General features: G+C 39.7%; 1 protein-coding gene across 2 annotated transcripts; it reads right to left on the reverse strand.

The window, feature by feature from the left end:
- Positions 1–349: 349 nt before the first annotated feature.
- LOC111234277 (calpain-5-like) lies at positions 350–14236 on the reverse strand. 2 transcript variants are annotated; one of them, XM_022762260.1, is made up of 13 exons: positions 13968–14236; positions 11327–11501; positions 10975–11106; positions 9578–9786; positions 8959–9151; positions 8678–8868; positions 7980–8057; positions 7689–7884; positions 7487–7609; positions 5396–5598; positions 4767–4888; positions 4516–4652; positions 350–4063 (listed from the first exon to the last, which is right to left on the reverse strand). In XM_022762260.1, the coding sequence occupies exons 2-13, from the start codon at positions 11489–11491 to the stop codon at positions 3881–3883; spliced, it is 1932 nt and encodes a 643-aa protein (XP_022617981.1). In that variant the 5' UTR covers positions 11492–11501; positions 13968–14236; the 3' UTR covers positions 350–3880. The 2 variants fall into 2 exon arrangements, with proteins under 2 accessions (XP_022617981.1, XP_022617980.1); XM_022762259.1 differs by having other exon boundaries at positions 351–4063; positions 11327–11515; positions 13968–14235.
- Between the last annotated feature and the right edge of the window lie 1290 nt (positions 14237–15526).

The raw sequence follows: 15526 nt of genomic DNA on the forward strand, positions 1-15526 counted from the left end.
GAAAAACGTGCGCTCAGTTTCGAGAAGAAACTTCAGGAGTGAGGAGGAGGAACTAACAAAACTGAGGAGCCCCCGATCCCTTCCCTGGCCAGCTCCTGGCTTGGTTTTCTTTCCTCTAGTCCCTCCACAGTGCACGATCAGGCCACACCTGCACCTGCAGTGACCAGCTGTTGTGAGAGAGTGACCCTGGACCCAACCTTTGCCTGCATGACCATGGCTCTGTGCAGAAACATTGCTGCTCCTCTGCAGATCGTCACGTCTCAAGGTGGTGGATTTGTGTGTGTGCGTGTGCGTGTGTGTGTGTGTGTGTGTGTGTGTGTGTGTGTGTGTGTGTGTGTGTGTGTAGGGGTGCAGCTACAGGGGAAAAAAAAGTCAGGAATAATTTCACATGACCTACATCAGCTTTAAACATCCTTCAGTAATCTTCTTCATGTCAGTGAAGAGATACGGGTCTCTATTTCATTTGAGCCAACGTAGTTCAGACAGTCTCTGTCATAGAAATCACTGGAGTTCATGAAGGTTACCTGCAGTTCATTTACTGATTTCCGCTCTTTCCAAAACTGGCTACATGCTATCAGGTTTAATGCTCTGACTGTTTCAAATACTGAAAAAACTGAGTTTCCCCACATAAAATGTTGAATTCAACCAAAACTGTAGAACAGCATCCATCTATAATGTGACACAGCCGCAGATCACACCTGCAAATAGAAAATAATAAGTATATACTGTACATAATTTTTCATCATTTTCAGGAGGAAAGTGTTACATATTCAGTTGTCATTTTAGTGATGTAGTGACACTGACATGCAGATGACCTGTCACATATTTAAATCAACGTTTGACACTGTAAATTCTGCATAGTCTATGTGGCAGAAATTTTTAGAATAACTATAATAGTGCACATTAACACTCAGTTTCATTACCAATGCAAGCATTTTATCTGCTAATTAGACAGATCCTTTAAAAGCGCATGTCCACGTACACTATGGCATTCATTGTGTACAAGCATCTCAAATAGGATTATCCATGCTAGTATTTGTGGGTTTCTGTTTTCTTTTCATGTTGTACCATGTTGTAAATAAATCAGAGTTAAACAGACAGTTCAACATCTATCTTAATTAATGTTCAGGCCTTCTTTTTTTTTAATTTCATCTGACAATTATGTATGAAATAGAAGAAAAGACAAATACTAGATCAGAGACTCAACAGAAATGATATATGATATCATTTAGATCTCTGTATATGTTGATGGATAGTCCGCTTTTTAAGGGGCTGGTACACAGTGGACAGTGCGTAATCCTAAAAATGCAACATTTCAGATTTTCAAATGAGCTCTTTTTTTTTTATGACAGTGGCAAACAGAAGGTCATGTAATTATTTACCTACAGTGAGTTGGACGTCCAGTGCCACATTTATCACAGTTTCCCAGAGTGTCCTAAGCATCCTTGTGCCCTTAGACCTTAAGCAGGAAATAACAAGAAAATCTTTGCCAACATATAATACACTGAACATAAATTTAGTCAATCCAAAACAACAATCTGCAACGAGACATTGAGGGAGAAAAAAAAATGTTCATGTCATTTGTCCGTTGACTGTTTAAATAACCTTGTCGAAGGTTATGAGAGATATGTATGGGCAGAAATGTAAAATGTAGATGAAGGTGGTTGTTTCAGTTGTTCTCCAGTGTGGGAAATGATTCCTCTATTTTGCAGGAGCATGGGGTATTAGTAAATCTTGTGATCTTAGACTGCAGAATACATGACATGACTGTGACTGTGCCAGCAAAATCCTGGCCTTATCTTTCCCTTTCCAGCTGAACAAGCTAAATATTCAACAACATTCATGTCTAATAAGGCACTGGGCACCAACCATCCTCCTCACCCACCTGCACCCCTCCCTCCTCTTCTCCTTTGGTATTTCAGTGCTCCTCATTCATGCTTCAGTGTCCTTTTGTCTTTTAATGGTGTCTTATGTGACTTTTCTCATGTGATCTATATGTTTGTGGTGAGTTTTTTGGACAGATTAGAGAGGGGGAATGTTATCCACTGAGCGAAGTAGTGAGTGCCATTTCATGATTGTACCTTGAGCACTGAAAACAGAAACTGTGGTAGAGGTTCATATCGTTTCCTAACATTTCCTTCCATACCTGGTTTAGCGTTTAAACTCGTTCCTGTACAGAGGTTATCTACTTTGTGTCGTTATTTGGTAGCTTCGTCAGGCATTTCCCATGTAGCATCCCTCTGTGCGTGAGTGTGTGTGTCTGCGTGTTGTTAGGGGGCTACCTCAATCTGCACTAGAAGATGCCTCACTCGTGTTGTCCACCTTGACTTTGAGGTGCAGGGTAGCTGCTTAGTCACATTGTACCTCCATTGTACAGCAAATGTACAGAAGATGAAGGAGTGATGTTAGACAGGAGGATGCAACAGAATTCATGCATGTAAAACAAACTATACACTGTATCTCATCTTCAAATAGGTTAAGATTGTTAGGATATGTATGTATGTATGTAAATATGACGGGAAAACCCCCCCTTTTTTCAGAATTATGTAACTTAAAATGACAATATTCAGGTTGCTCTATGGTATGTATCAATAAATGTTTTGCACCCTGGAAATCAAAAAGAGAAAAACAAACACACACGCCGTCTCTGCACTCCTGGATCCAGCTCTCCTGTTTGGGCTTTATCGGACACTCCTTCATCTGGACAGAGAGCCGATGAATGCAGCACTCTGTGTGCGGGCCCACACAGTCTGTCCACTGCTGAGTGTTAGTACATGTATGTGTGTGTGCGGTAGGTGTGGGTGGCCTGTCAAGGAAGCTTCGCCGGCCCTGGGACGTTTGGCCTCTGCCCCATGTACAGGTCTGAACTATGAGCACAAAGGTGAATTTCGGGACAAGAGACACCGCTGACGTGCCCCTTTTCTGTGGTTGCGCCTGTACATTCCTATCTTCTGAATGTGTAAACCTGTACACGTGGTGTGAAAATTCCTCTATTAATGTGTATCAAGAGAATGGAACAAAGACAAAAAATGTTACTTTTTAAATTATTATCATTATTATTATTATTATTACTCTTATTATTGTCTAGCTTTGTAAAACTGCTGATCCATCTGGCATACCTCAGCAGGCCTTTCCCCATCTTTGAAAAAGGACAAACGATTGAAGGGGAAATGAGGTTTTGGATAAACTATTTTTAATTGTGGTTGAAGCAATAGACTTTTTGAACTTTGAATTGTGCATGGCTGTGTCTTGAGTGTAAAAAAAAACAAACAAAATATTGCAGTTTGGGAACTGGACTGAAATAAAAAGAGGAAGAAAACCAGAGTTGTGACGATGCTTGTTGGTTATCATGATTCTTAGGTTGGATTTATTTTAATTTGTTATGTCATTCATGGTTTTGCATTTTGTTAATAATCGTGAGAACAAAACATGATGCTATGAACTGATGGAACATGCATTAAAGAGACAGATGATACATGAATTATGAGTTGGGCATACAGTGAGTTCTCTGCATAATGATGATTATATAGGCCATAAATATAATTGTATTTAAGACTTGAATGACAAAGCATTGCCATATTTCTCACAAATATTTGAAGTGTAAAAAAAAAAGATATCTTCACAAGCAAATTGCAAAATCGTCAATATAAAAATGTTTCATAAGTTATACAAAAGTAATTTAAAAAAAGTAATAAGAGAGAAGATGAAACATTTGATTAAAAGTAACAAACAGGAAGTGACATTCAGTCTATCCAATAGTGCCCTGAAAACAGGTCATACTGCTGTTGGTTTTAGTGCTTTGATGATGGCACGTGTCAAGTTCACACCACACAGCTCAGCACTGAAAATGATTCAGCTGTCTCTCGGGTCACCGGCGAGGTCACATGGCCGTCAGCTGAGTCGCAGTGATGATCCTCACGCCGATGCTCCCCGGCATCTCGTCAGCCATCTGCCGACCTCGCTTCCTCAGCTGAAGCCTCTGAGGATCAGTGGTGTCCTTCACCAACCCGGACAGCACCACTTGGCCCATGAACTCGTCCTTCACTGCGTTACTGTTCCACACCTGAGGAGGACCAGTCAGTTTTGAACATACAGTAGGACACTGTGCCGTATCACAAAGTGATCATAAGGGCTTTGACAAAGGGTTGGCGATTCTGATTTGATTATGTTGAGTTTAGGTAAACATGATGATGCTGTGCTCTCATATATAGCCAAATAAAAGCTGCCATTACATATACATACAGAAAAATAACAACAACAAAAAAAATCTTTTAATAAGCATGTTAGGGGAAGGTTAACAAGTTCCTTATATTAGTAGTAAACCCCTTTGAAATCACACTGAATTATTGAAAAATAAAAAAATGTCTTTGAGCATAAATCAAGGCTTTTTTTCTGAATCTGTAAAATTTTCATTTTGGTGATACATGGTTTCCACAGGACAGTAACCAACAATCTCTCTGCACTGCCAGTCACTCAGATTAATTAGTCATAAGGAGCAGACAGGTGCCATCTTACCTCAACAGTTATGGGCTTTCTGGGTTTCTTCCTATAGAAAATGGCGCTGGTTGTAAATTCTGGTTGCAAGGTGTCCGTCTTGATGATGGATTTCACTGACCGGCCTTCGCAGTATATAATCACGTAGGGGTCTGCACCTGCATGAAAACATGTAACAACATGTTTCAGTGAACTACACTGGTGGAATGAAGACTTTTCATAGCGTTTAGGAGACGTGCGGGTGAACTCTAGATCGTGGCACATCCTCCAACCTCCTGTGCTGTCCTGGTTCTGCAGCCCCTCAGCTCCGTGGACGTAGATGTGAGTCACAACTTGTGGGTATCCCAGAAATGAACTCCAGCATTTCACTTTCGGCTTATCCTCTGTCAGCTCCCTGTGAGATTAGAGGAGAGTTAAACTTCCAGAAGAGAAGCTGAGTTTGATAGTCCAAACATTGTGACATTATGTCTGTGTTTCATAGACACAACACTGACTGGACTTGACAGCTTGGATTGCCTGTATGTAAGCAATCACAATTTGGTGCTGTGTTTAGATTTGCCAACAAGAATGTCAGAAACAACAAAAAATTTGGTAAGACAGAAACTTTGGCCAAGAAAAACAGTGGTAGAGCGATGTTTATAGACCACCGACATCCATTACGGGTAAATTTTTATAGTTTCCACTCTCCAAAACATTCATTTGTGTGCTTTTCTTGGAAATGATCCATTCACCAGTGTCTGAAATGAACAGTCCAAGAACAGCATGTCCCCACTTTCCCTGAAGTGTCTCTTTAGACCTGATAATTGTAAGATAAAACTTACAACATTACATTTCTGTCTGCCAACATTAAGCGGAGCCACACTGCTGATTCACACTGACTCCACTGTCACCTCAGTCGTACCTGCACCCTGAGTCCACGTCAGTGAAAACCCGGATCATGTAATCGCCCAGCGTCTGAGGCCTGAAGGTGGTGGGGATGATGACGTAGCGGCCCTGCGGCAGCATGCTTCTCATAAACACTGTGCGAGCGTTGATGTAGGTGGACGTCTCCACACAATGTTGTGTGAGGAAGTCATGCATCCGATACTTCCTGTTCAGCTCCACCTGGAAAAGGAAAACCGTTTAAACTTTATTTAGTGTTTATTTACTTTACTCATCAAGTATAAAGTCTGGCATGTGATTTTTACATGTGCATTCATTGGTGTTTGCCCATGTAAACACTAGTTCATATTTAATATAAACACATAAGTATTGTGGTTCAACCAGTTTAGGCTTGATGGACTGTGTGTGGTGATACATGTCATGATATAACTCAAAGGTTACTTTTTGACACTTGTAAACCCACTGACATCTGAAATAAACACTCCCCAAATTCTGTATAATGCTGTGTATGACACAATACACACATATCATACATATCATTTTATTTTATGGATGTTAACAGTTCTAGTGGAGTAATAATTTGCTGTGTATTGCCTAAACATATTATTCTTCCCCCTGGTGGCAGAATAGTGAATAAAATTTTGGTGTGTAAAGTGTGTATTTTTTCAGTGTTATTGTAATTTTAGAGCAATACAGTTCTTTTACTGGTAAGATGAGTGGTGTGGTGATAAGTTAAGAAAATGAAAATCCTGTTGGACATGCTCCACAATTACACTGCATTTACTTCTTGCTTATGCAGAGGGTTAATATCATAATCATCATAGTCCTCAAGCTCCAGCTGGGGACAAACTCAGAGGTTCACTGACACATATTTATCTATTTAATCAAAAGTCTTAAAAACTGGCAATTTGATAAAACAACTATTGAGTAAAAGTCTTCTTTTTACTGAGGACACAAAGAATACTGGACAGCAACATAAAACAGAGAATGTGGACACAGTGTCTGGAGTCCATCACATAAAGGAGGCGGACACATCTCTTACACAATGACCATAGATGACAAGGGTTAAATTCAGGTTAAGGCTTCAAGCTCACAGCATTTCAACGGGCCGCGTGCACGCAGCTGTTCACAGGCCCTGTGCTGTGTGGCACCAGCACTTATTGCTGTCCAGAATTTGCCCCTTTGGCAGCACTTCTGTGAGCATGATAAGAGTGTAAGATCAGAACTTAGCCAGATCTCTGGACTCATGTGAATGTGGCAATCTAATCCCTGCCTAAGAGATAAAATCTAGTCCGGCATGTTCTACAGCTGCTCTAAGGGAGAAATGCGAAATGGCTTTGTAATTTAATAATCAGTTAAAACTTCAACTGAAAAACATCAGAGTTAAATAGACTTTACGAATGTCGCTCACCACTGTATAATTCTACCCATAAATGTGTTGTGCTTTTTTTAATCTTTCAGTGAGGTTGTGGTTTCATATATATTCGGTATATTGTCACTCAGAAGGAATGTAAATGAAAGGCTTTTTCAAAATCTCCAGCAACCATCAAATTACACGAGATTTCTATAATGGCTGCACAAGCACAGCACCAGCACACAGGCTGCTGAACAGCCTGCATCTCGCCTAGAGCCCAAGAAAAAACAGTCACCAAATGTATTTGTTTCCACTCTGTTTTTCAGCTTGAAACAATCAACTAAAGTATGTGCATTCTTTGTGTTTAAATGTATGATTTCACCACTTGTTAAATGGTCTGTTTTGGTTCTGATAAACTGATCATGTAATGTCTGCCTGTCATAAGAAACACCCAACAACTCTTCACTGTTGGCTCAACAAGTGAACAGAAAAGTATTGTGAAAGCCAAAATGTGATTGAAATGACCCCGTTTTCCCCCAAAATAAACTAACTTTTGACTAACGACCTCATCCCAGACGAACACCATTTCCTCTGTGATGAACTTATCATTGCAGTCAATCTCCTCCTGATCTTTGTGCAATGTTTCACAAACTCTTCAACTCTCTTTTACTGTCATTTGCCCCTGGTTTGTAAGTCTCTTGGTGCTTATTATGCAGTTATAGTAGTGGATGTTGGAGGTTTTACACCATATGTTACCTTAAAGACACCGAACCCAATGGTTAGATTTTCTCCTTGGCCAACTTTTCTGTGGATCTTCATGTCTCTCTGCTGCAGGGAGATCAAAACTTCATCGACCTCCTTCGTAACATCAAACAAATACTGTAAAAGAAGTTGAAAAGGAATGAATATACAGGTGTACATGTGCATGAACGCAGGTGATGTGAGGAGCGTGTGGTACCTGTGGGTTCTGCAGGAACGTCTGCTTGTGGTTAGCACAGCCTCCACACCGGTTTAACAGCGGCTCTGCATTTTTGGTCCAGCTCCCGAAGTGCACAACCTCATTCCATGTCTTGTGGATACTGATGAGCGAAGTATTGATTAGACGGCAAATGTCTGCATCTGTGAAGCACTTGCACCAGTCTGTGAATGACATCCTGTGGACGCAAACAGAACATGCGTGATTACAATGTCATGGAGGAGATAAACTCCGCAGCTGGACCGTTGTAATTCAGGGGACTTAAGCACTTACCAGAACTCTCCATCATCCTCCACTGTGATGCCAAGGTTGCCCCTCTCCATGTCACCAACCTTTGACCATTCCTCAGAGCTGACAGACACCAGGCAGAGCAAATGGTTAATGCACTTATGAATCACTTCTAGATACAAATAAATACTTTTAAAGTTAGATTCCACACAAAATCCACCTTTTGAGTCATTAAATGTGTGTTTTTTTTTGTTCACAGAATAGATGCTGTTACCAGGTTAGATATACAGCAGCTCCAGTATATTTCACATTGGAAAAAAGACGGACAACTTCTAAAGCAATGTCCACGTCTCTGCTGTCTCTCCATATGCTCAGTATGTTTCACTAAAATATGGTGAATTACTTCCATCTCAGTTATTATGCAGGGCCCAGGAGAGCTTGTGAGTTCTTCCACTGGTCTGAACTGAAACCTTTGGACCATACTGGGCATACAAAGGGACAGTGGATGGAACTGGATAATGCCACAGGATAGGTCTGAGAAGTTTTATAATTTTTTTTCTCATCCTTATTGGAATCTGCCTTAACTAATATGAATTTAAGTTGACCACAGTGTCTTCTCCATGAAGGAAACTATCAACTTTTTACAGTCACCTTTTAAATCTTTAGGCAATGAGTTTCCCATTTTATCATCTGTAATGAAAAAATAAACCATGGAGAATAAATTAGCTCTATCAACCTCTCACCTGTCACTCCACGCTCCTTTCCACTCAATCTTGCCCCAGGGGTTCCTCATGCGGATCAGAGGGATGGTTTCGTTCTTGAAGTAGGCCAGCAGCCCGTGGCCCAAGCGCACCTTCTTCACTGCAGTCACTGAGTACGCATGGCCTTTCACCAGCCCGTTTGCCATCCTGTTCTCAATTTCATGAGGCTGCGCCTGATGAAATTATAAAAACAATCAGTTCACAGTGGCCAGTTCGTCTTAAGAGCAGAGACAAAGCGGTGAACATTCAGAAACAGAACAAACCTTAATGGAGCAGCTTATAATTCCTCCACGGTCATACACCTTTAGTAGGTCTTCAAACAGCTGGTCTTGTTTTTTCTGGTCTTTATAGTAGGCACCAGCCTCCAGGTTGATGGCTTCAGCCACAGCTCCACTGAAATCCACCACAGCATCTCCAGTGTTTCCCCCCTCCAGCGACTCATAGCAGCCGGAGAGCCTGGACACAGGGTGCAGGGCAATCACGAGTTTAGGGTTGGAAGTGTTACATAAATATTAAAAGATATAATGAACTATATTTAAGAATACTGTTGAACACAAGACAGCATTCTATATATTTGTAATTTGTAATACATACCAATATATTACCAATACAATATTACAAAACACATTTTAAAAATTTTATATGCTTTATAGAAAGCAGCAATAGTTGTTTTATTTTATCATGCAGTATTAATGTATTGTTGCTATTAGTGTTATAAGTAGTAGAACTTGTATTGGTAAAAGGATCTATATTTGTATTTGTTGTGATTTATTCTATTTTAAGATAATGATCATTTATAACATATAGTTATATTTTTGAATATGAAAAAGAAGGTAAAAATCAATGTCTGAATAAGGGACAATCTGGTTTAAGTGCACTGACTTGGCGTAGGCCTTCTCCAGCAGGGCGCTCCAAAATTCATTGGTGTTTTTTGAGTGACAGTAGATGAGCTCTCCGTTAATTGTAGGCAGCCGGTCGTCCACCACCACATCTATCCACTCTCCAAACACCCAGAACTGAAAGTGGAAGATTCCTGCATAGTCCTCCGGGTGTTTGGGATCCCACTCCTGCTCCTTCCAGTCAGGAATGACCTGGAAACACACAAACACAATGCAGCAAATATCAGTGTGACTGCTGAGTCATTTTCAGTTAAAGCTACTGTAAATGAAATGGCACGTGGCTTCCAATGTAATGTCACTGACAGATTTTAGTTAAACATCTACACATATAGCAGTCAGCAATGACATACGTCTGCTTAGACATACTGTACATTATAACAACTTAGAAATACATTTTTAATTTCTACTCTCATACATCAATCATACAGCATTTAGAGCAAAGGAGAAGAGCGGTGGATATAAGGCATTTTTACACAACATGAATTCATATATATATATATATACATATTTTGAAAGTACAATCTTTAACCTATGGGTTGTACTGTATATATAATATATATTGTACAAGGGATAAATGTATGGTATATTTTCCCCATGTTTTCACAAACTCTTCCAGTTATTTAAGGAACACTTATCTTTTCAGGATATAGAATACATAGAATATACACGAAATATTGTAAATAGCGTAAATCCAGTCATCAGTTGAAGGCATTTGTGGCTTTAGCAACTTTGTAGTGGTGGCCTTCTTGTTCCCAATGGTGTAAACAAATATTCGATGCTTAAGTTTATTTCTTTTAGTTAATAAGCCACTTTGGGAACTTTTAACCCGAAAGATCAAAAAAGCCCAAATATGTGGACAGTTTCCAATGACTCACTCTGGCTCTAACAGTTACAATCTGCACGCTCAGTTCTCTGAACAGGAGAGGAAACAACTCTGAGCAGAAAGTTTGTGGCTGACATTTGATTCCTGAGTGTTCGGTTCTCTAGCTTCTCTTCTCTTCCTCCTACTACAAGTTTCTACACACTGTTTTCTAAATATTTTTTTGAATTATTTTGAATTCATGGCAGTGGCACAACACAGTAGCTTATATGATAGGCTACCATATACAAGCAAAGACAATCTGACTCAAAGTTGTGCGTTATTGTACTGAAGGAATGTGGCTTCGCTCTCAATCATGAGTGAAGCCCCTCAGGTGAATTCCTGAGACGTCCAGATTTGAGTTGAGTATCAGCCGGTTACACGTTTCGACCCTAATCCTTTACCCCACTCCTGCTGTCTCATCAGAGCTACAGGACCTATTAGCATTATTAAAATTTGGTTACCAACAGCAAATACACCAGCCCTTTGACTCACAGAGTAAATAAATCAAGTGAACTCACCTTCTTCCAAAGGTTTGGCTTCAAAGCCAGACAAGAGCAGGCAGCAACAAACCAGCAGTTCCCCACAACTCCCTGGTTCAGGTCATGGGAACTGATGCCCTCCACAAACAGATGGGGCTCATTGCTTATCTCCTGCAAGAGAAAAACGAACAGGATGTACACTTTATTCTTAAAGAATTTGTAGAACACTTTACCATAAACAAGAAAGAAGAAACAAACCTAATGGAGCGGTGTTATAGGATTTTTCAGTTAAATTGCAGTTTGTATAATTCACTCTATTCTTTTCAGCAGCAGTAATTGCATTTCCTGATGGATGCTACTGATGAACTACTACTACAGCTGAGTCACTCACCCCGGGTCGTTTCCACTCCACAGTCCCTGGAGGTGATCTCTGAAAATACAGCGACGCGTTGGTGGCTGGAAATTCTGGATCCTCAAACAGCTTCTTGTCCTGGATGCAGTTCCTCCTCAGATCAGCGTAGTGCTGGTTTTTGTATGGGGCAGCAGAGGAGAACATGGTCCAGATGCTGATGATTCACAGCTGTGGGTTAATGACAGGCAGCAGACGTTTTCAGACTTTATATAGTGTTTAGAAGCAGGATCTCTCTGTGGCCTATGACAGTGAGCATTTCTGGGCAAAGTCTCCTAGAGGTTTTCCTATAAATCCCTACACTACTTCATTCCCACATCAGCAACAGGCTGCCCTGTGACCCTGAGTCCCTCTGGACAATCTGAATTTACTGATGAGCCTACAGTGTAGGATAAAAAGGTTTTTTACAGCATTGTAAAATCCAAAACATTTATCTTCGCCAACTGTGGGTTATTAATCGAGTTTCTGTGGAAAGTGCCCGCAGATCCAAAGCTAAATTTATAAAAGTATCTCACCAGAGATACTTTTTCTCTGGATTTTTCATGTCCAACATGACTGACAGGAAAATAAATTAATTACATACTGTATCCTTCACACACACTTCCTGGTCTCAGGCAAACAAGACTGCTCTAAATCCAATAAGATCACTCTATAACCAAGCCCTAAAATTCTTGGATAAGAAACCACGACAGTTCCATCACTGTGATCTACTCTCAAAATACAAAATGTTGAGCCTCCATAACCTTGTTATGTTCTCAGATATTCGCTTAGTATACAAGATTATCCATAATGCTGATCCTAATGCCAACCTTGTCACTTTAAATGTAGCTATTGACTCTCGCATATTGCACCTTGAAATATACACCTATATCTTCTATCTGTGGTTTTATTGTTTTTATTGTGGTTTTTATTTTTAAAAATGTGGTTATTGGGTCCTCATACTTTATTTCGTGCTTTTCTAGTGTCTTTCGATATACTGGGTCCTTGTATTTTCTGTATTCTGTCATTTTTCGTGATGTGTCTGTTTGTTAAATGTGGGACTGCAGATTGAAATTAGCGTTTCGCTAAATCTGGTGCGACCACCTTTTCATTTCTTGTAAATGATCAATGTCATTGCACAATGTCCCTTTGTTTAATTGAAATAAGTAAAATATGTTAACAACAGCCAACAAAAGCTGCCACATATATGTGAATGGATCAGTTTTAACCTAAACTCTCAAGTATTTTAAGAACAACAGAAATGTGTTTAAGGCCAGAAAGATTACTGTATTTATGACAGAGTCAGTGGTGAATAACACAGCTGTATTCTCTGGGGAATGATGATGTTTTGACCCTTGATCTTTTGTCCCTTCTCACTGACCCCTCAGGACTGAGCAAGTGGAGTTGATTTATATGGATACAGCTTGATGTTTTATTTTTGCCAAGAATAACACATTACAGCAAACCAAGATTAATTTACTGGAAGTTCTCGACGCACATAAAGCTTCTTCTTCATAAGAATCCCCCAGGAGTGAGTCTTTAGAAGTCAAATGTTAAGTAATGAAATGTCTGGGGCAGTAAGAGCACTGACTTGAAAACTTCAAGTAAGAGAAATGAGGAAACTAAAGTGAAAAAAAAACAATAAATGCCAACTGTTCCTCTCAGACACCGCTCCACATTAAGGAAGTTTCCAGGTGTTGTACCTGTCTGTATTCTCCCTCCTACACACCAGTGGCCTATTTATGCATGTGCATTGCAAGAGCCACACCCGGGCTGCGTTTGTTTTGTTTTACAATGGATTTTATTTCCTCCCTGTTATTGTTTTACTCCAGTAAGTGACGTTAGGAAGAAGGAGTGTTAAAACTTTGAATGTCATATGCAGCTACCAGACTTTAAACTGAGCATGGCTCATTCTGTGGCTCTGGTAAGGGACAGCGTTGTGAGCCTGTAGGTGCTTGTGTGTGAATGTTATCTGTTTGAGAGTTCCTGGCTAATGTGCTCAGGCAGGTTATTTTTGTAGTTGGTTATTTGCTCTTCTTTAGTGGACCATGTGTGTAGTAAAGGCCTATGAAAACTTTGCTTGACACACTATTTGGTATGATATTCTCTGTTTAACCGGCGTAATATATGTAAAAGAGACAGCAGTTCGTTTTCCACACATTTCTGTCCTGCATGACAGGACACGATGGGAATGTTAAAAGTGTTTTAGTCTCATTCAGTGGTGGCACAGCAAGAAAACAAAAACATCAGATCAGAACCAACTATGGGTATCACCAGGCTGCAGGCATGCTTAAATGTTTCACATTTTGATGTGGCGTTAGTACGGACTTGTATCTGAGAAAACCTCTTAATAAATCATTACATGGACACAGAGAAGTATGAAATATTGCCAGTAGAAACATTAATGTGAGTGAGCACATTAATAAGGAAGAACTGGCATAGAGGATTGAGGCAAAACTTTTACTTGCGAAACTAAAGATGTCTCATACAAAAGGTTGTGAAGTGATGGTACAAACAAACAAACAAAACACAGTAAAGGTTAATCCTAGTTAATCCCATGAAACTATAGTGAAGCTAAACACTGTATATAAGATCATTAAAACTGAATTAAAGACACTAAGCTTGTAGTAAAAGCAGGTCTCACCTGTGCTGAGCTGTCTTATCTTGCAGTGCAGTCCTGTGAAGCCTCCTGCGAGATGTGTTAAAATCAGTCACCACATTTCTCTTTGAACATTCGTCACACAAAACGAGGCGTCTGTGACACTTTTGTCCAAACCAAATCCAGTTTCTTGAGTTTCAACCTCTGCCTGTGAGGACAAACACTGACTAAAAACTGGTCTGACGAGCACCTCTCTGCTGCAGGAGGTGTTATGCAAAGGCTGGTGATTACAAGGAGGGAGGGAAGGGAAGACTGAAACTGAACACCTTCTACCTCCCATTACCCTGCAACTCATAGGTGAAACAAGCAAAAACTTGTCCTGTTCTATTACAATAACAACAAAAAAAACGTCCATATATTTTCCTCGATGTATGCACTGGATGACACATTTATCTTTGTTAAATCATTTGTTGTGTGTTGTTTATAATGCTAAAAAAAATCTTCCAGTTATCCAGAGGTCAATCAATTTGAATAAACATGACTAATAAGCCATGTGCAATCCCCAGACTGTAAGTGAACTGTGGTTATAAGACAAACTGGCAGGCTCTCAGAAGTGAGGGCTTAACTTTTAAGCAGCACAAGAAGCATTTTGACTCCCTCAGATGGACAAAAATCTTGTCTGGATAATTGCAGCTTTAAACTGAGGGCAAAAGAGGCAGCTTGAGAAGAATGCTTGGAGGAAGCCAACAGTAATAAGGTAAATTGATGCAGGAGTTAAGAGGAAAGGCGGATTAAGAAGCTAAACAAATTTTGAAAATAAAAAAATCATTTGGATTAGAAGGAATATGAGAAAGAAACAATGGAGGGTTTCATATATGAGCAAAAGTTCATGAGAAAAGGGTGTTTCAGTGGGGGGAAGGGAAATATCTAGTCACACAGTGTATGACGGGAACCTATTTAAAAAGGCGACAGCAACTTAATGTAACAGAGTGCAGCGAAGCCTAATAACGCTCTCTCCTATCACTTGCAGTCTTCGATGCATTGGTTAAATGAAGTGCAGCCAAAGTGCAGCCTGATACTAGCTCCAGGGAAAAGTTCACATGTCTCTTCCTTGTGAAAATGTATGTATGCTGTGTTGTCCTCAGAAAATTCTTTGCCTGGACATCAGTTTTTTTGCCACAAAAAACAAAAAAACAGAAAACACAGAAGCAAATCACAGAAGTTGGTAATTATACACATTATTCACAAAGTATCATTTTTTATTTCATGATGTTCTATTTATCTAATTATCTGAGGGACAATATATTGAATTGATTATTAAAATACTTAAGACATTTCTGCTTATATTTTGAAAACAAACTGCAAAATATAAAAAACAAACCAATTAATTGTGAAGCATTCAAGAAAATTGTAAAGCTCAGCTTAATGCTATCAAATGCTATTTCATCATTCTGAATTTCACATTAAAGCACATTTCACATTGAATCAATATTCTTACAACAATAATGTCGCAAAGGACAAAGTGAAAACAATGTCACAATGTTAAAATCGTATGAACCTACGGAGAATGATCACCCAAATCTGAAGCTCCACTCAGCTTTATG

This window comes from Seriola dumerili, unplaced genomic scaffold, assembly GCF_002260705.1.
Source record: "Seriola dumerili isolate Sdu_G_001 unplaced genomic scaffold, Sdu_1.0 BDQW01000449.1, whole genome shotgun sequence".
Taxonomy (NCBI): Eukaryota; Metazoa; Chordata; class Actinopteri; order Carangiformes; family Carangidae; genus Seriola; species Seriola dumerili.

Excerpts from the sequence above, each read along its gene's own strand:
- LOC111234277 (XM_022762260.1), bottom strand. The coding sequence starts at position 11,491 with ATGTTCTCCTCTGCTGCCCCATACAAAAACCAGCACTACGCTGATCTG. Across the intron at positions 9,787-10,974 it reads AGCCAAACCTTTGGAAGAAG|GTCATTCCTGACTGGAAGGA; the intron begins GTGAGTTCACTT and ends GTGTGTTTCCAG. Across the intron at positions 7,885-7,979 it reads GAGGATGATGGAGAGTTCTG|GATGTCATTCACAGACTGGT; the intron begins GTAAGTGCTTAA and ends TTGCGTCCACAG.